At 31.4% G+C, this 25,490-nt stretch overlaps 1 protein-coding gene across 19 annotated transcripts in view; it reads right to left on the bottom strand.

Annotated features, from left to right (window-relative positions):
* Positions 1 to 25,490, bottom strand: part of LOC145294584 (calcium-dependent secretion activator 1-like) — a 649,478-nt gene that overhangs the window by 76,625 nt on the left and 547,363 nt on the right. For all 19 annotated transcript variants that reach the window (XM_080141411.1, XM_080141392.1, XM_080141393.1 and 16 more), the window contains 2 exons: positions 6,030 to 6,186; positions 1,668 to 1,809 (listed from right to left, as the gene is read on the bottom strand). In XM_080141411.1, coding sequence (XP_079997537.1) covers positions 1,668 to 1,809; positions 6,030 to 6,186 — 299 coding nt within the window. The remainder of the gene's footprint in view (positions 1 to 1,667; positions 1,810 to 6,029; positions 6,187 to 25,490) is intronic.

The raw sequence follows: 25,490 nt of genomic DNA, 5'->3' as shown, positions 1-25,490 counted from the left end.
TTAGCCTCCTTATAGTTCAGACTTTGTTCCCTGTGACTTTTGGTTATTCTCTAAGCTAAAGACTATCATTATGAGACAATTAAGGAGATGAAAGAGGCTGTGATGAGGGTCATTGACACACTCACACAAGAGAACTTCCATGGGGTGTTCCAAAAGTTGTTGGAAATGTACAACACGTGCATTACAGCCAGAGGAGATTACTTCAGAAGGACTAGAGTTTCATGTGTGTAATATTAATTAAGTGCCCATACTAAAAAAGTCTGGAAACTTATTAAAGGCACTTTGTGTGTGTGTGTGTATATATATATATATATATATATATATATAGAAATTTAAAACTGTAAATTATATTTTATATGAATTTGTTGTTCGACAGAACACTGAAACAAGAAATTGAAATTTCCCTAATTCAAGTTTTAAAGAAATGCGTCCTTCTCATATGGAGTGGTTAAATATTTTCAGGGCAAAATGATCAGTGTTCCCATATGTTCTCATTTCGTCTTGAAAATACTTCACTCCATTTCCTTTCATCTGGATTTTTAATCTTTAATTTTTAATTAAGTTTTTTTTTTTTAAATTTTCATTTCGTTTCCACATTTCATGAACTCTTTGCACTAAAACTTTATTGCATTTATGATTAGTTTTCCTATAATGCTGTTTCGATTTATGGCAGTACCAGTAAATTTATAACTTTAATATATTCATTTCTCTGATGAGAAAAACACATTTCTTCGAAACTCCACTTATTAAAATATTTTAACAGGGCTCTACATTGCAAGTAAAACAGTCGCATTTGCGAGTGTTTTTTCAAAATGGCGACTAGAAATAATGAAACACTTATCTTTTGGTGATTGTATTTCTTTCACTGAGAATCTTCCAAAGCTCACCACTGAGTGAAAAATATCTTTTCAACTTTTTATTTTTTTTTTTTTTATAAAATGAACAAAGTTAAATTATTTAAACAATAAAAGTTTAATAGAACAATATACTCTTTTTTTTACAAAGGCTGGTTTAAAAAAATATCTGAAGAAATGAGAATGTTTATACGTTCAAGTATCAACATAAAATTTATTGTATATTTAGAATTACACTTATTAAAAAAAAACACAGAAAAATATTTATAATGTACATACTCGTCACAGAACGAAAATGTCATATTCTAAAAATCATGTGGGTTTGGCCAGTAACTTTTCTATTTGGCTAGTAAACGAAAATATTTAGCTGTCAAAGGTCAGCTAAAGATAATTTTGCCCATAGAGCCCTGTTTAATATCCCTTACATGAGTATTCTGTCGAACAATATATTCATGTAAAATATAATTTAAAGACTTAAATTGTGTTCTTCTATGATAAACGCTATTTCCTATCTTGGTTATATTGAGCATTTTATTTAGTTGGTATAACTACATAAATATTAATATTCGCTTTAAGTTTACGGAAGCTTTTGGTTTGTAAACTGAATTTTTACTTCTTTATATTATATATATATATATATATATATATATATATATATATATATATATATATGTATGTATGTATGTATATATATGTGTGTGTGTGTGTGTGTGTGTGTGTGTAGAAAGAGATAGATCAGGAAAGCGATAAAAGACAACAAAAAAAGTAAATGTGTGAGAGTCTGAAGAATTCTTGGAAAGGTAAATAACCTACCCTTGTGCATCCCAGCGTTCTTTTTCGAACCCCTTATGAATTGACTGAGCGATTGAGGACTCCATCAAGTCCACATATCTCACAACCTGTGGGGCGAAAACATCTCGTAGATGCTGATGAAACTTGCCATTGCAAAGATTTTCTGGAAAAAAAATAAATAAATAAATAAATAAAACAAAATTTTTAAAATAATGAAAAGTAAAAATAAAATAAAATCCAAATTTTTTTGTAATTTTGGTCTTCATTTGTTTTTAATCAGGAGTTATAATTTATATTGTCTTCAGACAATTATATTGTCTTCAGATAATTGCTAAGAACAGGATACTTCATGATTTTGATCATGATGGATGAGAGAACTCTGGTTAGTAGATGTAGAATAATTGAGGTAACAAGGTTAGCAGGTAGGAAAAGGCCAAGGAGAACATGAAAGGAAATGATAAGGATTGTTTTCATCAGCATCAACATCAACAAGGGTTTTGTCACTTAATGAGGAACTCCTCCCTGGACTTTAGCCATCTGTCCAGAGCTATTCGCTACCATGTGGGAACCATGTGCTGTATCAGGTCGTCCCTCCATCTTGTTCTTGGTCTTCCCTTTGGCCTCTTATGTTCACGAGGTGTCCATTCCGTCGTCCTGATGGACCATCTGTTGTCATGTTGTCTGGCTAAATTCCCTGCCCATCTGTGTTTGGATGTTTTGATGGCAGTATTGATGTCAATAATTCTTGTTTGTTTGTCTGTCTTGTAAGTAATCTAACCATTGGTAGTACCAGTCAAATTCCTCAACTTGTCTTTTCTTTCCAACAAAAGTAACATAACGTTTCCATTTTATTATTATAATTTATCATTATTTTTATTCATACGTTTCAATAAATATTTGTTATTGTTCACAACAATTTTTTCTTTTTTGGAGGGTTGCTGACAGAAACGACTACTCGCTCAAGTTGCCAATTAATTTGCATCAACATCAAAGTTTTGTGGATCTTTTAAACACAGCGTGAGTGTAAAACAACTGATAGAGCAACCAGTCAGAATGAATGTGATCCTTGCAGTATCGGATTAAGTTTACTGCCATGAGACATAGGATATGACCCTGAGTGACTGCCACAGCACAACTGGACCACATGACATCAACATACACAATACATAAATAATCCACAACGATCAGATTTGAATACAGGAAAAACATCATTATAAATGAAGAAGAGTGGCTGAAACTTAAATATCAGTGTTTCCGTCCAACACATAGCAACATGTAAGATGGGCATGAAGCTGCTGCTGCTGCTGATGATGATGATGATGATGATGATGATGAGGAGGAAGAGGAGGAGGAGGAGGAGGAGGAAAGGGAGGAGGACGACAACACTAGTTTAAATAAAATGTAAATAATCAATACATATATATTGTATCTTTTAAGAAAGACGGTTCAGGTTGAGAGGAGAGATTAGTTGCTTGGTTATTTTGTTTTATGGCATATCAACCCTTTTTGGGCTATTTAATGCAAAATCCAGTCATTTTGATAATAGTTTTTATGCTTCAAGTTTTTTTATATCTTCAAATATTCATTCATAATCCTCAGTTTGCTTGTTTTGTAAAGAAAAGTTATTTTTGTGTTTGAGTTTTGTAAAGGGGAAAAAACTCCTCCCATCAATGTCCTGCTATAATTTGGTTTGTGTATATCACAACATAAGAAAAGCATCAAATAGAATTCCATTTAACACAAAACAAACTATGAACATTTAAGGTTTGAATAACTTTTATCATAAACAAAACTAGATTGAATGTGAGTGTTTAAAAAGTTCACTGTTATGAGTCGTCAGCTTTTAAAATAGTACAAAGTTAGGCATTAGAATAAATTGAGAAAAAGAAGGAGAATGTTTATAAAGAGTACTTATTCCTTGTTTCTTTTGTTGGTCAAGTAAAGGTCATAAAGAGGAGTGTTTACTGGCTTCAACAGTTGACTTCTCGCCTGATTGCACCTGTGTGTCGTTCCTTTGTTGTCTGGTTCCCTTCTCTCTTGTTTACAGAAATCCTGAGCTTTTATCTCTTTTTAGGTGGCTTCCACAGGCAAAGTTGCTTGTTAACTTTATTTTTATCCGGGGCCACTCCCATTGGTAAATTAATTTTTATTATTTTTCTCTTTTTGACCGGATGGATGCATCGAGCCTATGCATAGTGACACATTTAACCATTTTCTCTGTGACAGCTAATAGGTAAACATCTGGTTGGGAGTTTATGAATCCCTACAATACATCACTGCCTGAAATAGCAGAGCTATTGCAAGAACCTCGGGTGAAAGTACTGTAAATTGGTGGAGTGTGTTTAGGTTTCTTACTATGATAATTATTATTTTTTATTTTATTTTTTTTTGCAGGGAGGTGAAATTTTGTTATAACCCTTTTCAATTGTAGTAAATATGATCATTGTGTTTTGCATGGCGAACACATCTGCATGAACACGTAACATTAGGTTCTTGTGGTGTCTTGTTCATTCTGTGTTTGAGATTCCGTGTCTCTTAAAATATTTCATTTGTTGTTCACTGTTTGGTATTTTTGTTGTCAGTGTTACTGTTGTTGTTGGTCTCACAGAATTTAACTGTTTCCGTCTTTCTATTGAGACTACTTCTCTCCAGATGGTATTTCAATCTGGAAGTGTTTTTTTTGTCTTTGGATCGCCCTATGTGGGCCCAAGTATGGAGCTTCCAGTAGCTTTCAAATTCTATTTTTTCAGGCAACACATAGGTTGGAGACTTTAGATCTTCCGGTATAAATGCTTTCTGTGTTGTATGTAACTGTCCTTCTGAGAGTAAAGCCATGTTCAACTTTTGTATTTCTTTGGTAATTCTTTTTATGTTATCTCTATGTAAATCCGGATCTTCTTGGTCCATTGTAACTTTTGGTAGAAGTAGTTGAGTTCCTGTAAATATTTATTTTTCTATCTTAATGACCGCAGAATTTGATGGTGGGAGTCACGTAAAATCGTCTCATCTGCACGTGCCTGAACTGTTCATCTTTCGGATAGGTTAAACACAAAAATTTCCAACATCATGTAATGACCATTACCGTAGCTGAATGGGTTAGAGGGTTTTCTCATAACTATTAGTTTTTGCATTCACACCCAACTTATGGCAGACATTTTGTTTTTTATTTTTATCATTTTTGAAAATGTTTATTTCTGGTAAGTTTTTGCATTTAAACAGGGTTAAAAGATTTTGTAAGATATTTTTTTGTTTTGTACTTGATATTATTTACTCGGCATTTGTTTTTATCAGCGATTAGTTCAATTAAAACAAAATCAATTTTCTTATTTCAATTTTTTTAGTGGCACTTAATTTAGTTGCGGGTTGATTAAAAGATAAAATTACTATTAAATGCATGATCATTGCGTAAATCACAATTTTTTTTAATCGTAACTGTTTAATACTTTTTTTGCTTGATCACATGCCCTTATTCTAAATTCGTAGCAGTGGGCCGACATTAGCAGAATTTTTTTTTCAAACTGATCTAAATTATTGCACAGTAAAAATAATTAAATTTATGCAACTGCATTTTCTTTTTTTTCATATAGCCCGGACAACGCTGGGTACCCCTGTCAATAAGTAATGAAACACAATTTATATCATTGATCAATGTTTAGCACTTCTATAGTGTTCCTCATCTTTCAGTTAGCAATCACTTATGTTTCATTAACCTTTTTCCTCGAGTGGCATTTGGCCTTGATAAGTGATGACCCAAATAAAAAATCTCATCATTTGTCAAGAATTCCCAGTATATTACAAAGCAAAAATAAAAAAAAATCACTATGATGTACATACCCATGACAGAAAAAAAAAATATTGCATTCCAAAAGTCATGTAAATCGATCAACTAGTTTTATTTTTAAATAAGAAAATCAAATTTTATGGCTGTCTCCTGATGCCATTTTGAAAACTGGTGGAAGAAACAAGGGAGAAAACTCCAAATAATTCAAACTTGTGAGATCTTAGAAAGCCATTTTAAAGAGGGGGAGGGGCATTGGAAAAACTCAAATCCACTTAAAAATGATTTTCTTTATATTATAATCAATTTATATGATTTTTGGATGACAATATTTTCTTTCCAACATGGGTACATTTTTCTTTATTTTTGTTTTTTTTAATATAGGGAGAATTCTGGTCAAGCATCAAAATAAAAAATAATTGATAAAAATCTCAATTAAAAAGAAGGAGGCGTGAGAGTGGGGAAACAAGTTTATGCATGCAAAGAGTTTTTTTTTCTTTGTCATTCTTCCAATTGTTATTTTATTTATTCAAATAATATTGTTTCTGAAATAATTTATTCAAAATTATACATGCATCCCTAACCTGACTGTCATCTCGACTTACCATCATTTCTCAAATAATCATTGAGAAGCTGGAACAGGGGAAAACTATCCCAGGTGTCAGGAGCTTGTAGTTCCAGAGCAGCGTCCATATCTACTGCAAACAAGGACCAAAACAGTTCAGTATGCTCAACTAGTAGGTCACTGAACCAGGCAAAAGCCTACAAGGGCAGAAAGAAAAGAACATTAATTAGAAATGTGCAAAAACTTCACATTTTTTAATCATAAGTCCTGTAAAATAATATACATACACAAGAACACTTGGAAAACATAGAAAAAGAACTTAGAAAGGACAAAAGATTATTTAAAAAGTTTTTTTAATTTTCTGGAAAATTGAGAGCAACAACAGTGGAAGGATTCAACTGATTTTGCATTAATTCAAGTGAACTTGTTATTTAAAATAATAAAAAAAAGTCTACAGAATTAGTTCAAGGTATTAGTTAACTTCTTTTTTTTAATGGTTACTTTTGTAAAAATTCAGTTTTAATTAGTATCACAATTAACAATAACAATGTAAAAAAGGTGCTGAACAACTTGTTTTGTTTTACTAATTTCCAAGGCTAACAATAACTTAAGCATTGAAGCTTATAATAATTTTGATTTGGTACCCAGGTAAAAACAGGTAAAATGTAAATCAGACTCAAAAGTATTTGTAATCCAAGAAAATATATGTCTCTTGTCTAAAAGTGTTCATAACTGAATTGCCTTCTTCATTTTTTTTTTATTAATTGTTTTATTATTATTATTATTATTATTATTATTATTATTATTATTATTTAAAGTTTGTCTTAATACAATGCAAACTTTCATAAATTAAGTTTTTGAATGAATAAATTCTATCAATTTCTAGTTAAAACGTCTCAATCTTAATTAAAAGCCTATTTAAAAATTATATTAAGATCTTTCTTTGTTTTTTACATAATAAATTTAATACTTAAAATTTGATTCAGCAGGAAAAATAAAATGTTGAAAGTTCATTTTTCTTTTTGATTTAGAAATTATTATCTGCATACCCTCTTTAATTAATTCCATTAACAAAACTAAGCAGATTTAGAGATGCAATCTTTAAAAGAATGGATCCTTATATATATATATATATATATATAAAAAAAAATGAATTCAACCACTGTGTTAAATGTTGCAAAAGATTTGAGTAAATAATAATTTCTCTGCCAATTTTCCAATGATTTTCTTTTTGAAAATATTTCTGAGACGAGGCATTGTTATTATCAGGATTTTGGAATCAGAGTCAGAAGCTTCAGAAGGAGTCAGAGTCATAAAAATGTTAGGAGTAAAAAAGTTTGAATATTGGAAGACTTTAGAATAAAATGTTGGGGTTAGATATTTAGAAATTTGGATATTTTAGAATTTTTGAAATCCTAAGCCTCGGAGTCAAAGTTGAATCTTATACCTTCTGACTCCATAACCCTGGTTATCATGCACATGTATCAGACGGTTATCCTCAACGTTTCAATCTTTGTAATCTCTGGCTATTTTCGAACATATTTTGTTACAGTAAGTAATCTATCAGGAGAATAAATGGCGGGATCAGTTGGGAATTCCTGCAAGGTTACTGACTGTGACAAACATGAGAAGAAACGCAGAGAGTGCATGATTCGAAACATTGTGAGCATAACAGATAGATGAGGATAACAACAGTCTCAAACTTCTGGATAATGTAAATTCTATTTTTCGCCATGAAAGTATAATTTAAATAGAACATTGGTTTCTCATTAAAAATCACTAAAAAGTAAAACCAAATATTTTAATTAATGATTATATGTTTTTCCACAATTTTAGAATTAAAAAATAACTTTTAATGGAACAGCAATATTTCTGGGCTATTTATTGCTTTTGATGGAAAAATTGAATCAAACAGGAATATAAATAAAAGTTATCTTTAACAAGTAAAAAAATTTTAATATATTTTTAATGAAAAAAAATATTTTAAATATTTTGTTTTTAAAAGAAACAAAGAATTAAAAATGAAAACAGCAATATATTTCAAAATCAAGTATAAAACATTTTTAAAAAGCAGTGTATAGATTAAACATTGAAAGATCATACATGAGTGGTTAAAAAAATAAATTCTAGTAATTTGCATCATTTTTACATGTACAGGATGAAGCATAGTTATCTCCCCCTTGATAAATCGAAGGCACTCAAAAGTCTCTTTCTTGTTTAATTAAAATCGTAAAAATTTATTCAATTTTCAAAATGAAATAAATAAAATGATCAATCTTTTCCAGAGAGAAGAAATAAACAAGTTTAGCCTAATGTCATATATAATGCCAAGGAACACCATGTCTTCCCTATTTTAAACATATTTTCAAACCACAAAACAACTTTTACAACATATATATATATATATATATATATATATATATATATATATATATATATATATATATATATATATATATATATAAATGGTAAGGTACTATAAGTACTAATCATGTTGTAATGTTATTTGAAAATTTCCTAACAAATAAACAAATTTCCTCAATAACTTGTCATTGTGAGACATTTTCTCTTTCTTTTAATAACTCAACATATAAAGTTATCCTGTCGAATTTTCAAAGTCACACCCAAATAGCATTTAAGCTGAAAAATCCAACTTTGTTTCTGACTAGCTAATTTTCATTTGTTCTTACTGCAACATATTATTGCCAATAAAGAAACATATTTAGCGACAATTTATTTGGAAAAATGATGTAATCTAGCCCAGACAGCTTCTAATATGAAACATCTTTTTAAGTAATCACTTAAAAATAAAAATTAGCAATTTAATTTTAATTTGAAGAATATAATAAATGAGGCTTATTTGAAGTAAAAAATAAAAATGAAAGAGCAAAATTATTTCACTTTAAAATTGGTATGTTATTTTTGTTTTGATTAAAATAATGTTGTCAAATCGAAAAAGAGCATTTATTTTTTGTAAGGAGTAAATATGAATATTTTTTGGGGAGAGGTAAATAGAAATTGTATTATTTGGATTATTCGAAGTACTATTCTCATCTTGAGTGTTATTCTCACAACGTTTCCGCTAATGTAACCTCCGACCCTCTTCAGGTGTATCTTGTCAAACCTGGGAATCTGCATGGAATTTCAAACAGAACCAGATTCCTGAATTTGACAGAAAGATTCCCGGAGTTCAACAAGAGACACCTGAAGAAGGTTGGAGGTTATATCCACCGAAACATTGTGATAATAACATTCAAAATGAGAACAGTAGCTCAAATAAAAAAAATTCTCGATCCCCATCTCAAAAATTCAAAAACATAAACATATATTGTTTGGGATATTTTTAAATGGAAAGACCAAGTCAAACTGAAAATATGTGGGTTTTTTTTTTTTGGTTTGTGTTGTTTTCTTTCTTTTGCGTTAGAGGTGTGAATATGAGTTACATCATATAGCGTGTGTCATATTAAACTTGTTCCTTTCAACTACGGGCATAATTGGAGTGCCGAATTTATATATGGTCCTTTTTTTTTCTTGCTTTTCAACAATCACTCATGGTAGATACTTTTGTCAATTTAACCTGATTTCTGCAATTTAAAACAATAAAAAATAATTTTGCATAAACCTTTTAAGAAAACATACAAAAAAAACATTGCAAGAATTTCTTTTTCTTCTTCTTCATCTTCAAAATCATGCACATGCATTTATATAGACTTGCATACATTTTATTTATATACACCTGTATACATTTTACCTATGTGCATATTAGTATAAAGTACATTTCATAGAACAGACAAGAAAGGAAAAAGAAACATTATTATTAATATGTGATGTGAAACGTTCAACAAGAGGACATATATTCTATAAGTATTATATGGGAAAATACATATTTTATACATGTAATATATTTTTAAAAGAAAATAGATATCATTAATATTATTGTAAGCATTATAGAGATACAGTACAAAAGTAATAAAAACATAAAAATGTAATAAGAATTATAATATACTAACTAAATACACTGTGCAGAAACTACAATTATTATGTATTGTGAAAATTGTGTGAAAAGAGGGTTGAAAAAAAACAGCAAAAACAGAAATTGATAAAAAGTTGCAGAAATAGTGCAAAGAACAGATGAAAGATGTCATCTATATAATAATGATAACACTCTGATCTGCTTGCTTGTTTGCAAATTGTACGTTTTTTTGAAAAGAAAAACTGATTAAATGAGAAGTGTCAGATAGAAGGGAATAGAGCAGTACAAAAACTAAAGGACAATAAGAGGCTGAGGTAAATAAATAAATGTAATAAATAATAATAATAATAATAATAATAATAATAATAATAATAATAATAATAATAAAGTGGTAGTGATAGTAGTATAAGAGAAGGAGTGTAAAAAAGAAAAATGGAAGTTTTACAAAACATTATAAAAATGTTAATATAGGTTTCAAAACTGGAAAGAGAAGTACACATAATTCCTCATTCATTTACGGCACGTCTATAGGTAATCTAGTGCCTCTCCGCAGAGACAGAGCAAGTTTTTAATGTGAAGAAAATCCAGATTCCTCAAAAAGGGTAACTCTGTAACTCTGGACTGGATCAAAAAAATTATTATTGCCACAGTCTAGAAGGATTTCACCTTCAAGGACAGAAAAGATGAAATATATCTCTCTCATCTTTTTTAGATTAAAAATTGGTCTTGTGACGAAAAAGCAAACATATCATTGCCGACCTTTACACGTCCCTTTCGTTTGACTTATTTTATGGAGTCCTTAACACCTAACAGAACAGATACTACACTTTGCTCCTAGCTTCCCAAAATAAGTTTATTTATTTTGCTTTATATAACAATAATATCCCCATATTTATGTATTAAAATTAATCTAATATTGATATCAATGACAACCATAAGTTTTTCTCTAATTCTCCTGAATAATAACTAACAATATTAAATCAGCAGTGACAGTAGGGATATAGACGTAGAATATAAAATATGGTATAACAATTTGTCATTTTTATTTTTATCATATTCTCATTGTCAAAATTAATTTATTAATAATAAACATTATCTTAACAGTGTGTAGCCATTCAAATTAATATTTATTACCTACTCTAATATATATAACTATGAGAGAAATGAATAACTTTTAAATTTTAAGAGAGGAGTTTTCAGAAAAATAGGATTTAAAAACAATTGATCAGAATTTATTTCATTGGATGGAATGATGGGAGAAAATAAATGAGGAAATCTTGAGGGTTGCATTATCAAAATGTGCAATGAAGGAAAAATTTTAAAAAAAGGAGAGAGAGAGAGAGAGAGAGAGAGAGAGAGAGAGAGGTTTTGGATTACCAACCTAACAAAATCAAGGAAATGGATTGAAGAACAAGTGACAACAAGTTAAATAGGAATTGGAAAAAATGTCACTGAAAACTACAAAATTACAATCACATAAAATACGGGGATTATATATAAAAGTATACTTAGTAAGAAAACCTTTTTGTTTTTTGTTTTTTCATTACATTTTGTGTATTTTCAGGACTATTCGTTTTTTTTACTAATGAATTAAAAAAACTTACAATTGAACTATATATATATATATATATATATATATATATATATATATATATATATATATATATTAATTCGAATAATATTTTTTGAAGAATTGAAAATAGTCTTTTTGTCACTCATATCTTTCATATCCTGAATTTTTTTTTGTATGCAAAGACAAAAAGTTTTTACATCACATTTCGTGGGCCAAAAATTTCATAGGCAGAGTCTTTCATATCTATATATATATAAGGAAAAATTTAAGTTAATAAACTTGAACAATTTTTCAGTTACCTAAGTTGTAATTAATATATATATATATATGCTTTTTTGTAAATGTCTAGAATCCTTATTCCAATTTTGATCCAAATCCATTAAAAATGTCTCAAATTTAAGCTTAAAAGATCTAAAGAAATTAAAGGAATCTTGTTGAATTGATGTTCACACATATACACATACTCAATTATATATATATATATATATATATATATATATATATATATATATATATATATATATATTAGATATATATTGTGTGAAGGCAACATTTTTTCAACAGAGTGCTTTTGTTTAAGTATACCCTTTTTTTATTGTTTCAATTTTACTGGCTATCTTTTTCGTGTGCCGATCAAAAGAATTAATATTTGAAAATAAAAATTAAAGAGCAAAATTACTTCACTTTCAAATTAGTATAGCGTTGTTTTGATTAAAATAAAGTTGTCAAATCGAAAGAGAGCATTTATTTTTTGTAAGGAATAAATATGAATATTTTTTTTTGAGAGGTAAATATAAATTGGATTATTTGGATTATTTGAAGTACTATTCTCATCTTAAGCGTTTCGTTCGGCCAATGTAACCTCTGACTCCTCTTCAGGTGTATCTTGTCAAACCCATTAATTTTTCTGCCAAACTAGGGAATCTGCATGGTATTTCAAACAGAACCATTCCCGAATTTGACAGAAAGTTTCCCTGAGTCCGACAAGAGACACCCGAAGAAGATTGGAGGTTATATCCACCAAAATATTGTGATAATAACATTCAAAATGAGAACAGTAGCTCAAATAATCCAAATTTTCGATCCTCATCTCAAAAATTCAAAAACATAAACATGAATTGTTTGGGATATTTTTAAATGGAAAGACCAAGTCAAACTGAAAATATGTGGGGTGTTTTTGGTTTGTGTTGTTTTCTTTCTTTTGCGTTAGAGGTGTGAATATGAATTACATCATATAGTGTGTATCAAATTTACCATGTGTAGTTTGAAGTTGACTGCGGTGGTGCTTTTCGTCTTTCCAAGAAGACATCGTCAGGAAAGATGTGTGAATATTATTTGTGAGGAGCGCTGGTAGGTTTTTTTTTATAGTAGCAGTGGTGAATGTGAGTGTCGAGTGTGGAAATGGGGAATGCCCAGTTTTGTGGTCAGTACTAGGTCACATAGTGGAAGTGGGGTTGCAACAAGCATTTGAGTGTGCTTCAATTATTTTAAACTTTTTGACATTGGTTTCGTGGTGTATTATTTGTGTGTTGCTGACTAGAATTTCTCTAACTTTAGACAGTGGGGGAAGTTATTTTGTTTTTGTATACGTTGTAATATTGCACTAGATTCTGTATTATGCATGGTAAGGTGACATGATAGGATGATGGTTGTATAACCGATGTATATAACATAACTATTAGTTTTATATTGTTATACAAGTTGCACTCTCCCAAGGGGCATTCAAACTTATAAATGACGTTGGTTTGTTCTAGTGGTTTGAGGGTAGGGGAGGCACTGATTTTTACTACTAGATTTTGGGTTTAAAATTTTTTTATAATATATGATAAGTCTAATGTTATTGTTGTCAGTGGGGGGGAAGTATATCTACGGATAATATTTTTATAGGCTTTTCTTCTAATTTAATGCCTAGTTACATCTGGTTACAGTAGAATAGGTTAATGGTATTAGGATTTTTATGTTGTGGAGTATTACTATTTGTAGTGGTATTTTTCAAGTTCTGGGGCATTGATTTTATTTGCTGGTCGACAATATAGTTTGGAAATCCATTACTGATAAGTACTTGCTTGATATATATTAGTTCGAAGATAAGTGTTTTTTTTTATCAGATGAGATTAGGTAGCCATGGTTAAGAAGGTTTTGGTGATGGCTATTTTGTAATGAGGAAGCCATTCGCTCTTAAAATTTAGAAGACAAGAACTTAGGCTTGTGGGTATTTTGGAGATAGAGATGCTAAATATATTGTTGGAAATATCTATGAGAACATCGAGGAAAGGAATTTTGGTATTAACATTTAGTTCTATGATGAATTTGAGTATACAGGGTGACCAAAAAAAACAATTCAATTGTTTTTCTGAGCATTTTACAGTCTCTGGAGAAAAAAGGCCAAAGATCCTAGTGTTTTGATGTGATGTTTTGGATATAATAAACTAGTTATGACCAAAGTTTCATTTCATTCGGACAACACACTAAGAAACGGGGCCTAATTAGAGTTGGGCCCGTTTTTTTTGGGTCAACCTGTAGAGTTATCTGGAAAAGGGTCCTTCAGTATCAGTATTAGTATAAACATATACACATACCTAATTATATATATATATATATATATATATATATATATATATATATATATATATATATATATATAATTAGGTATGTGTATATGTTTATATATGTATATGTATAAGATTCACTACAAAACTAGTTAACCGATCATTATGAATTTTGTAGGGCAGTTTCTAGACATAAGAAGTCCAAATGTAGGCTATAATTTAATTTAGTTTTATGCAACTAGAGTGAAAAGGGGGTGAACGCCCTTCATGAAAATTCAAATAAAACCTTTAATCTTTATGGAATTTTAGGCATTAATTAATAAATAGTTCACAATTTTAGACATTAATTATTGAATAAATAGTTAAAAAATTTCAACTCGTTTGGAGTATTTTAAAGAGTTTTCAGAGGACATAATATTCTTTCTTGCGGCTCTTTAAGCTTAAGTCTTAAATTTTAGACATTTCTTAGAAACAAAATCATGTCATGCATTTTGATAAAAATTGAAATAAGGATTCTAGACATAAGTTTGAGTATCATTATTGACATTTATCTTCATAAGGGGAACATAAAGTGGTGCAAAACTTTTGTTTCAAGAATAAATTTTAACAGTCTTGTGACAAGTATTCTTATATATTAACCTTTAATACTATATAAAAAAATAATTTAAATATTTTTACATTTTGTAGCCTTTCGTTAGAAAATTATTTTGTCAGTAAGTCATTTAATATCCTGCAATCGCTAAATCAACTTGCTTTCTCGAATTCACAATAGTTCCAATGTCATTTCAGGGATCATCAGTTGTTTACCATGAAACAGTTTTGTGAATTTAAAAACAAAACAATATATTAAATCATGGCTCTCTAGCAGTGTTGATCAAACATCACGTCCTTAAACGCAACTCCAGATTCATTAGGCTAACTTATTCATGTTATCAAAAAAATGTCTTTCTTACCTGTGTCAATCGTCCTTGTCTCCAAACATATATATAAGTCAATATTTTATCATTGTTTTTTATTAGTGATAGAGATTGATGCAAATGCATGCATTAGGTTACTCCCTTTTGATGGGATACACTTTATATATACATTTTTTAATAACACACACACACACACACATATATATATATATATATATATATATATATATATATATATATATATATATATATATATATATATATATATATAACATAAGCAATATGTAATAAATTATTTGTGATTAATAAGGTATTAAAGTGAACAAAATATTTCTTCAGAGAAACCGATTTCAAAGAATTGGTGCAAAAACGACAACAACAACAACAAAAAAAATAACATTTTAGCTGTTGCACTTCATGCATCTTTTGCCATTGTTGTTAACCTTCTGGGAATTTATCCTAGAATATTTCGCACAAGTTTACCACAAGTTATACTAAACTGCATCTGATGAATAAGACGAGAGGATACAATGGCTGAAATGGTTGACAACAGCCGAGATAAATAAAATGGTTCAGAACATGTAAAAATTATCAATAACAATAAATATCTCATCGTAGGATATCGATGACACTTTGTAATTTGTGCTCTCAAATATCAGATGCAAGTACACATTTGAAGGCACATACATACGATAACAAAAATATCAATTTGCTTGATACACAGACATTTAAACAAACTGACAGAGGACACAAAAACAAGGGTGCTATAATAATAATAATAATAATAATAATAATAATAATAATAATAATAAAATATATATATGAAAAAAGATTTCTTAAAAGTGACCATCAACTCCAGGCAAAGTTGATAGAAAGTTGGAGGCCAAATGAGTGAAGTGTGCATGTGTTTACAATTGTTGAATGTTGAGTGCAACAATATTCAATGGTGACAGTATGGACGAAGGAGTATGAAACATGTTTTTCGTTTTTTTTTATTTTTGCACATTTTTTTTTCACTATACACAGCTTGTCTAAAAGCAATTTTAGCATATAGCCTAATATATTAAGCCATTAACTTCATAAAAGATTCGTAAAAATAGGGAAACAAACGAGTGAAGGGCACGTGTTATAAAGTATTAAAATATCGAAACATAAATTATATGTGAACCGTTCATTCAAATAATGTTTTGCTCAGTGTCAGGTTTATCTTGACACTTGGCAGGCTGAAGCCTTAGGCATTAACATATAATATCCGTAATTATAGATGAGTAAATTACATAACTAAAAAACTAATAAATAAACAAATAACTAAAAAAAAATTACATAACTAAAATGCTTGTCCGTTTTAGACATTTTTCCTCTTCCAGTCTCTACAGTATTTAATGATAAACGGGTTGAGAGTAAAAATTGCCAATTGTGAAACTGTACAACAATTTTTATTCTTATTATCCTTCTGTACTTAATTTTGTTTGAATAACTTTTGCATCTTTCTTAAGTCTTGAATGCATACTTCTTGATATATTTTTATGTTGCAATTATATCTTATTATTATAATATATATCTTAATTCACACAAATAGCTCAAGTAAATATTTTCCATCAGACACCTACCATATGCTGGACATCTTGTTTCTTTGTGCTTAGATTTGTTAAAATTGACTTAATAAACACCTACAAAATTATTAAACATCTCACCAACAACAATCCTCAGCATCTTTTTGTTCTCCTTGTGTCTAAGACATAAGTACACACCTACGAAGTCAGAAGGTAGCAGAGCTCTCATGACTTTCAGAAACATTTGTTCCATGTTCAGAATTGCTTAAGCATAGAACATATTCATCAGTCTTTGGCTGCAGAGACATTGCATTTTTTCAAAGAACTCGTGCTTTACGAAATTTATCAAAACTTCACCTCATGTGTCCCACACGTGTAGATGCACATATGAAGAGTTGTCATGCTCTTATGCACTGCACAGAATGATTTCATTATCACTATTATAAACGACATCAAATCCAAATTTCAGTCACCATTTAAAAGCTTATCCTTAAGAAAAAAACCCAAAAAACAATCAATACTAATAGGTGACTGTTCCAAATCTTAAGCAAATATGTCTTAAAAACTGGTTGAATTTAAGGGCTCTCCAAGTAATTATCAATTTTAAATAAAATCGATGGCAGTTTGAGGATCAACAAAGTATTAAACAACAAAGTATATTAAAAATAGTGAAATATATGTGTGAATTTGACAACTCATATTTTTGCATGTGGAGGTCAATGTCAAATGGGCATTTTTATGAAAGGGAGATAAATCTGTGCAGCAATACGTCCCATTGTGCTATACATAATGTTATTTTGTTTTGTCCCCAGTGTTTCTACATTAATAATAACAATATTTCTTTATTTCAAAAAAACGAAAAAAAAAAAAAGCGTCAATGATTGTCAAAAACTTTATGTTATGATATAATCCAAATACAACAGCATAAAAATTAAACCTTAAATTTATTTTTTCACATTTCTTCGTGACAACATTGACTTGTCCTAACAAAGATTAAATGTTTTCCACAGATTTGCTCCCGAATGGGGTTCATATTTATAAAACAAAGCATTTATGGATACCATGTTGCCAAATAAAAATGATATGAGTTGAGTAATTTCACAAGATTGTCTGTATATATTAGCTGCCTAGGTCATGTAAGACTACATTTGGTATTAAAAATATTAGCACCTTTCTCAAGATAGCATGCTTCCTGAAAGTTCAACATTCAAACTCTGTGGTCTAATATGAACAAGTAACATGGATTGAAATAAATGTATGCAAAATGCTACCAAGTCTGCTGCTAAAATAGTAAGCTTCATTTACTGTGCTAGAAAATTTCTCGCACCTGCCAGTATCCTATACCTTGACAAAGCCATCAAACACCTATACATGTAGTATTGTTGCTACTTTATACCCAGTCTCGAATCTATCACTGCAATGTTGCACCCCTGAGCTTGTTTTGCAAGTGCTTCTATGGAATGTGCTTTGAAAAACTTGCTGAACTTGTGTCCACTCAACATAATTACCCTTGACGAAACCAATAAGTAGCAAAGTCGCACCCCTTCACTATCAATGTACACATATGCCAAAAGGTTTTCTACTCTAATTGTTTCTTTCCTCAAACTACTCACATTTGGAATTGCTTACCTGCTCTGTTCCTTGACTGTACCAATATGCAGAAATTAAAATGTAAAGTGAATAAGCATCTTGCTACACAACTCCCCACTTAAAATGCCCTCATAAATCTAGCCCCCTAATTCACCATAGCGAATGGCACAATCATGTTGACACAACGGTTCTTGCCAGATCACCAAAGTTAAGCAACGTTGAGCCTGGCTAGTACCAGATGGGTGACCATTAAGGAAGGCTAGGTGTTGTATGTACTTTCTGGGAAGGTTGGATGTGGGGGTCAGCACCTTCATCCCCAAAAAAAGAACTCCTAGCTACAAAAGCATCTACAAAGTTGTAGATGGCCTATGTTCCTCCTCTAGGGGCTCAAGGCTATGGAATTCACAGTAGCCCATTAAGTCTTAGTAATGGTGTGCCTTATTTGAAGGGAATAGAAGTAAAAAGAAAAAAATAGATCCTGTCGTTTTTATAAAAAATTATAACTGCAGTTGTGAATACGTTGACCAGATATAATTTATATAGAGCAGTCACAGTGTTCAAATAGAGAAAACGCCATTATCAAGCGATCCAAATCCCTTGAAAAGGATAATATTTGCAACTGAATCCCTAACAAGAAAACTAAAAAGAGATATGTTGAAGAAATGGTTTAACATATTTGGCATTCCCTCTTTGGAAGTTATCCTACGATATGGAAGATTGAGATGGTTTATGTATATGAAGAGAACGGATGACAATCTTTGGTAACACAGAATGTTGTCCTTTGATGTCAGAGGCAAATACCGTGGTTGGCCAAAACATGCTCTAAACATCACAGAGTATATGATCAATAATCATAATGCCTGGAGAGTAGTCATCAACACTAGTGGTATCATGATAAAAAAAGACGTTTAACGTCACCAGCTAAGAACAAAAGATGCCAAACAGTGCAGTAAAAGACCCCAATAAAAAAAATGGCCAAAACGTTTTTCAATTCTTGTATAGAATAGTGACATTTTTGAGAAATGCTTTTTGCTTTGGTGTTGGAACATAAATGAACCATAATAAACAGCTTTGATCTGTACATTTTAATTATAACTAGAAATTACTTTCATAGTGATAGCTTAAAGGCTTAAAAATTACTTTCAACATTTATTCATCTTTAACTCTTTTCCTATGTAAATTATTTCTTAGAAAAAATAAATCTTCTAAAGAGAATGCTCCAAGTGGAGGCTAGTATAATTTTTTTTGCTACCAGAGCTATAAAATTCTTGAGGTATGTTGTGTGTCAGGATGATGCAGCTAGGTAGGTTAATAACACAATATCGTGTTACCAGTCTACTTTGTATTTCTCAAGATATCTGCTGGTTTCCTAAAAAGCAAATAATCAAAATATCTCAGTAGTCAAAGAATCCAGAAAACAAATTGTCAATGAAACCACAAGATATTAATTTGTTCCAAAAGATCAAATGAGTTGAAGGTGTTTGATAGTAAATTGGCCATTTTAATACCAAATTAATGGGTCTGTCTCTTTAATCAGTATGGACAAGGATCAATTTGTGAAAAAGATCTCTTAGTGAGTATAACAAAACATAATGACATATCTTACCTCCCTTATTTGCGATTATCTCCCTTGAAAAAGAACTTTCTAATTAGCAATAAATAAGCTCATAAGACATAGTCATAAGTTTATGTGTCTCAAAAAATCTTATGACTCATTTCAATAACATGGAGGAATAAATATATATATAAATATATTAGGTTGGTGCAAAAATAATGTCGTTTTTTACATGAAGTTGAACGTCAAAAACGAATTATTTTTGCACCAACCTAACATACACACACATACACTTGTTTTCAGTTGATTTACACTAAAATTGGCAAAAGTTGATTTCAAAACTGCGTCCAATTTCCTTATTTTTTTCTGTACAACCTACTTTCGAGAATAAGCACAATTGTATTGTTAGTAAATAACAGAACAGATCAGCAGATTGTTTTTATAATTTTTCCATTTATAAAACATAAATATTGGATTAGAATAACTAATAAATAAATTTTCGATAAATATGAAGGTTGAAGCTCAAAGAGCAATTGTCCCCAAATTGAACTGAAAACCAAGCATGCTTCACAATTTCCAACAATTATATATACATGAAAATACTCAGACCAAATGCAGTCCCTCACATATAAAACTCTGTGTAGCTTAATTGCTATAACTATATTTTGATACTATTAGTACTATGCTATATTCATGTATTCAACCCTGTTAAAGTAAATATATATCGCCTCATAATATTATATGGGTACATATGAAATAAAAATATATATAATGAAGAGTACAATGTTTTTATAAACATAATTGAGCCCTCTGTGTTTTTTCCTAAACCGTACACACACATACACACATATATGAGTTTTGTATTTTATTTCTCTCAAGAAATTTAAAGTATGAAAATTCAAATTTTATAATAGTGAAATATACACATATTCTATGCTCTTACTTCCTTACTTGCATACTGTCCTTATTCCTTTCTATAACATATATGCTATATATATATATATATATATATATATATATGATAAATCAAAACTGGAAAGACCGAAAGTTGATTATACATTCATCAACGATTTATCTTTATTTCAAGACATTCTCAAGATTTGGAGAAAATTTGGATTTGGAGAAAAACTAAACTCCTATCTTTACATCATCAACGCTCTGATCCCCATCTGGCATCAATTAGGATGGATGGCTCTCGTCTGGGAGAGGGCCCGTGTTTTGACAAGCTTCTAGGTTTGACCTTTATTCCTGAGCTGAAATGGAACACGTACATCAAATCTGTTGCCAAGGTCGCTGGAAATATGGTGGGATCCTTCTACCGCTCCAGAAGATATCTCACTACTGATGCAATTCTCTATTTATATAAAAGCCAAGTACGTCCAAGGATGGAATACTGCTGCCATATCTGGGCAGGAGCTGCTAAAAACAGCCTATCCTGCCTTGACAGAGTACAAAATAGACTTCGTGGCTTAGTGGGCGATGCCCTTTTCTCTATCCTGCAACCTCTCTCCCACAGAAGAGACGTTGCGAGCTTATCCTTGTTTTATTGTTATTTCCATGGCAGGTGCTCGTTTGAACTCCAATCTCTGGTCCCCCCTCGCCAATCTTTCATGAAAAACACCCGTCTAGCTGAATCCACTGTGAAAAATTTCCCCCACTCTTTATCTGTGCCTAAATCAAAACGTGGATTCCATGAACAAAGCTTCTTTCTTAGAACTGCACGCCTGTGGAACTCTGTTCTGTCTGCCTGCTTCCCACCTGACTACAACTTGGATGTCTTCAAGTCCAACGTTAACAAATTCTTAATGAACTGCCCCCTTAAGTAAACACTTCATCAAATCTCCACACTAACGTAATGTACTTGCAATACCCCTTATCCCTGAGTGGCTTCCGGGCCTTGATAAGTGGTGACCACTGTGTAAAAAGAAAAAAAAAAAACATGTTAATATTTGAAAATATATAATGCATCTATGATGAGAAAAGAATGTGTTATTCTTTTTTTCAAATGAAACAGACATTAGAATTAAAAATATGTGGTGCGTTTATTATGTGCAGAAATATTCTAGCAACTATGTTTTGTTCAAAAAGAAATAAACAAAATCATTTTTTAACGACATAGACACAATACATATCTACAAATGTTAACTTTAAAGTTGCTTTTTTTTTCAAATCAGCCTGTATAGGCAAAAGTGTCATCAACTCCTGCCAACAGGAAGTGGCAATGGAGTTATCTCCCCTGAAAACAGGAAGTAACTAGTGAGTTATCTCCTCTGAGAGCTGTGTATAAAGAAAAGATGAGGGTAGCCATTTGCTTTTCATGTGGATCTGGAAGGACACATTCTCCCATATAACATGGCACGATGAACATGATCAACATTGAAAAGCTTAGAAATTCATAAACCGGCAGTGGACATTGAATGTGCTCTCCACGAAACACCATGGAGTCAGAAAGTGTACATCTATTAAAGCAACTTCTTGAGCTTCAGAAAGAAAACATTGAGCTAAGAAAAGAAATTCTTCACAGTCGTCTCCACATGTCACGGGTGAAAATAAAAATAGAAAGGCCCTTGATAGGACTGGAGACCATTGATGGAAAATGGGCATTGTTTGGACACATGGGCTAGATACAAGGATGTATGCAGATTAGAACACCCAGCTGCAATCCAGAATGAACTATGGGAAACATGTACACCAAAAACAAAAAGGCTACTTTTTGAACTGGTAGGGCCACAGAGAAGTACCTTCTTTTGTCAGATACGACTGGTGGCAGTGAAAGGATTACACAAAAAAGTTCACTGACAGAAATTCCACTCCATTAGGCAAAATGAGGATGAGTCAGTAACACATTTCTCATCAAGACTGCGTGGACAAGCCAAATTTTGTGAATTTCAAATTCAATATCAAAATGAACAAACTTACCTGCAGCAAGTGGATTATTCAGTTAACATAGTAGCTCGATAGATAATAACTGGACTTAGAAACACAGAATATTAAAAGAGGATACTGACAGAGGCAGTTTTGTTTATTACATTAGAACAGTTGGTCTGCTTGGAGGCAACAAACAAATCAACTCCTCACTTTAACAATGCAGCATACCCTCTTGCACTATCTGGTGTACAAAGGTTGAACCAAAAACGGCACAACCAGGAGAACAAGGCTTCTTTGACCCCCATGATACTCCAAACATTGCAATGGATGTGGAAAGACGTCACACCCTAGAGGATCAATGAGTCACAAAGATGGTTCAGCAGCTGGACTTAAGTGCCAATTTTGCAAATTAATGGTGCATCTGAAAGCTGTATGCCATAAATTTGAGGAGTCCAATATCAAGAAGTGGAGAGTCATTCATCTTCACTAACAGTACCTCAGATAAATTTTTCTGCTCACAAACACAAGACACAGCTGGCGAATATGCCTCACCTTGAGTGAGATAGGTAGCAATTTCAATCGTGTGCCCCAGAACCAGCCCCACTCAGTGACAGTGGATGTAACTATAATGCATATATGTCATGCAAGATTTGGACATGTACTGAAGAAAAAAAAAAAACGGTGAGCCAGCACAGTCATCATACCTCTTCCTTTGCAAGCACAACAGGGACACAGACGTGTTTGAGCGAGTCCGAAATTCAGAAAACTACTTGGATACCCAGAAAGGTATCTTGTGTAACCCACCCATTGGATACAGAGCATAACGGACAGCCACTTACACATCAGAGGTGTTTAGTTTCCACACATAAAGGTGGGAACAAAAAGAGACACATCAGACAGTATATGTGTCAGAAAATAATTCTCAGCTTTATTTGTCACAAATGACCTTGAAAGAGATGCACTTATTGCCTCTCATTTTCCTGACTTCACTATCACAAAACACCTCCTTGAGGAATATAAGGAACTGACCCCATGTTGATATCCTGTGTAGAATGTCTGTCCTGAAGAAACAAGAAATCATTTCATTCAAGCCAACAGAAATCAACTAAAATAATGGCTAATTAAACATTTTAAATCAAGTGTGTTTAACACATGTCCATGTCAACCACTGCAAACAATGGCAGATAAACCCTTAGAAATAAAATTAATTCCAGGGGTAACACCAACAGCAAATCACATACCATTACTTTTCCTCATCACTGGAAGAAGGTGAAGCAGGACATAGACAGAGATGTCGCGATAATAGAACTGGTACTGATAAACACACCTACTATTTGGTGTTCAAGGATGGAGGTTACGCAAAAGAGGGATGGACCTCATCTCCATTCATTCCGGTTCTGATGATATCAGCTCACACAAGAAAAATAGTACTGGACGCATGGAACAGATACCACAATCTACTGCTTATCTCCAGCTGCATGGGATGCTACTACATTCATTACCAACTGGGGCTGATATAGGTACTGCTGGTCCCTCAAGGATTCCATGGATTAGGAGATGGATATATCCATCAGCTTGACATCACAGTGGATATGACTCGTAAAATCTGATGCATCAACAACAGTTTTCTGTGTGATGACTCAATAGAGTCTTCATTCTGCCGTACAATTGATTATATCAGACAAAGTAATTGTATTTAATCCAGACAGGTTTCACTTTGCTGAAATGGAGGTGGAGTTTGCAGGATTTCTGGTTACCACAAATGGTGTTAAACTCACAAAAAGAATGACAGAAACTATCGTTCACTTCCCTATCCCCACAAATATCACTGGATTAGGTCCTGGTGTTGTAATCCTTTTCACAGGTGGAAATTATGATTCCCTTCCAAAAACTGTTGCAGAAATAAAACAAAAAGTTCTATTGGGATGAAATACTTGATTACCTATTCCAAGAATCAGAGTAATAGTGAAAAATATTTAAAAAAAACAACAAAAAAAAACACCTATTCAATTTCAAGATTATGTACAGATTGCAGATAAAACATTGTCCTGGAAAACTTAATTTAGAACCTGATTGTGCATCCTGATAACCAGCAGGTACCCCACCATATTGTTGGTCACAGGGGAGAGGGACATGTATAGGTAAAAGTTCATCTGCACCTGAAGTACCTATGGAGTTATCTCCCCTAATAACAGGAGGTAACCAGGAAGCGATCTCCTCTGATAGCTTTATATAGAAGAGAGATGGGGGCAGGCATTTGCTTTTTGTGTGAATCTTAGCAATAGGCTGGAAGAGCACATTTTCCCACTTTACACAGTCATCTTGAGAAAGTCTTGAAATAAAAACAACCTCCGTTTCTTCTTTTCCATTACATTTGATTATGCCCATATATATGTGTGTGTGTGTGTGTGTGTGTGTGTGTGTGTGTGTGTGTGTGGGCATGCACTTTCCAATCTATAATGTATTAACTATATATGGATGTGTATTTATATGTGTGTGTGTAGTTATATACATATATATATATATATGAACTGAATAAGTTCAAATATATTGAATTAAAAGAAAATCAATAGTTTTTCTAAAAGTGTTCAATATGTAGGTAGAGCTTTGTAACCATCTCGTCAGGAGTTAAGTTATGGCGAAACGGTTAACATTGAAATGTTTATCATTCAGCTTAGGGCCTTTTCTAATGTTTATATAATTTTACTTGTGTATCACATTGAAGTAAGAATACTCTTGGATGTATATCTCAAATCCAAAACATTATATATGATGTAAGTTATAAATATGTTATATATTGAGTTGATTCGATTCTCATATCCATATTGCACATATTGTTTGAAGTGAAACCATAAGTGAACACAATGGTTAGTAAATCAAAGATAATTATGTGAGTGTAAAGATGTTAATCAACATGTATTGT

The sequence above is a fragment of the Euprymna scolopes genome, chromosome 2 (assembly GCF_053919585.1).
Source record: "Euprymna scolopes isolate OS-2025 chromosome 2, ASM5391958v1, whole genome shotgun sequence".
NCBI lineage: Eukaryota > Metazoa > Mollusca > Cephalopoda > Sepiida > Sepiolidae > Euprymna > Euprymna scolopes.
The sequence above is the reverse complement of the archived record's forward strand: the minus strand, read 5'-3'. Positions and strand labels throughout refer to the sequence as shown.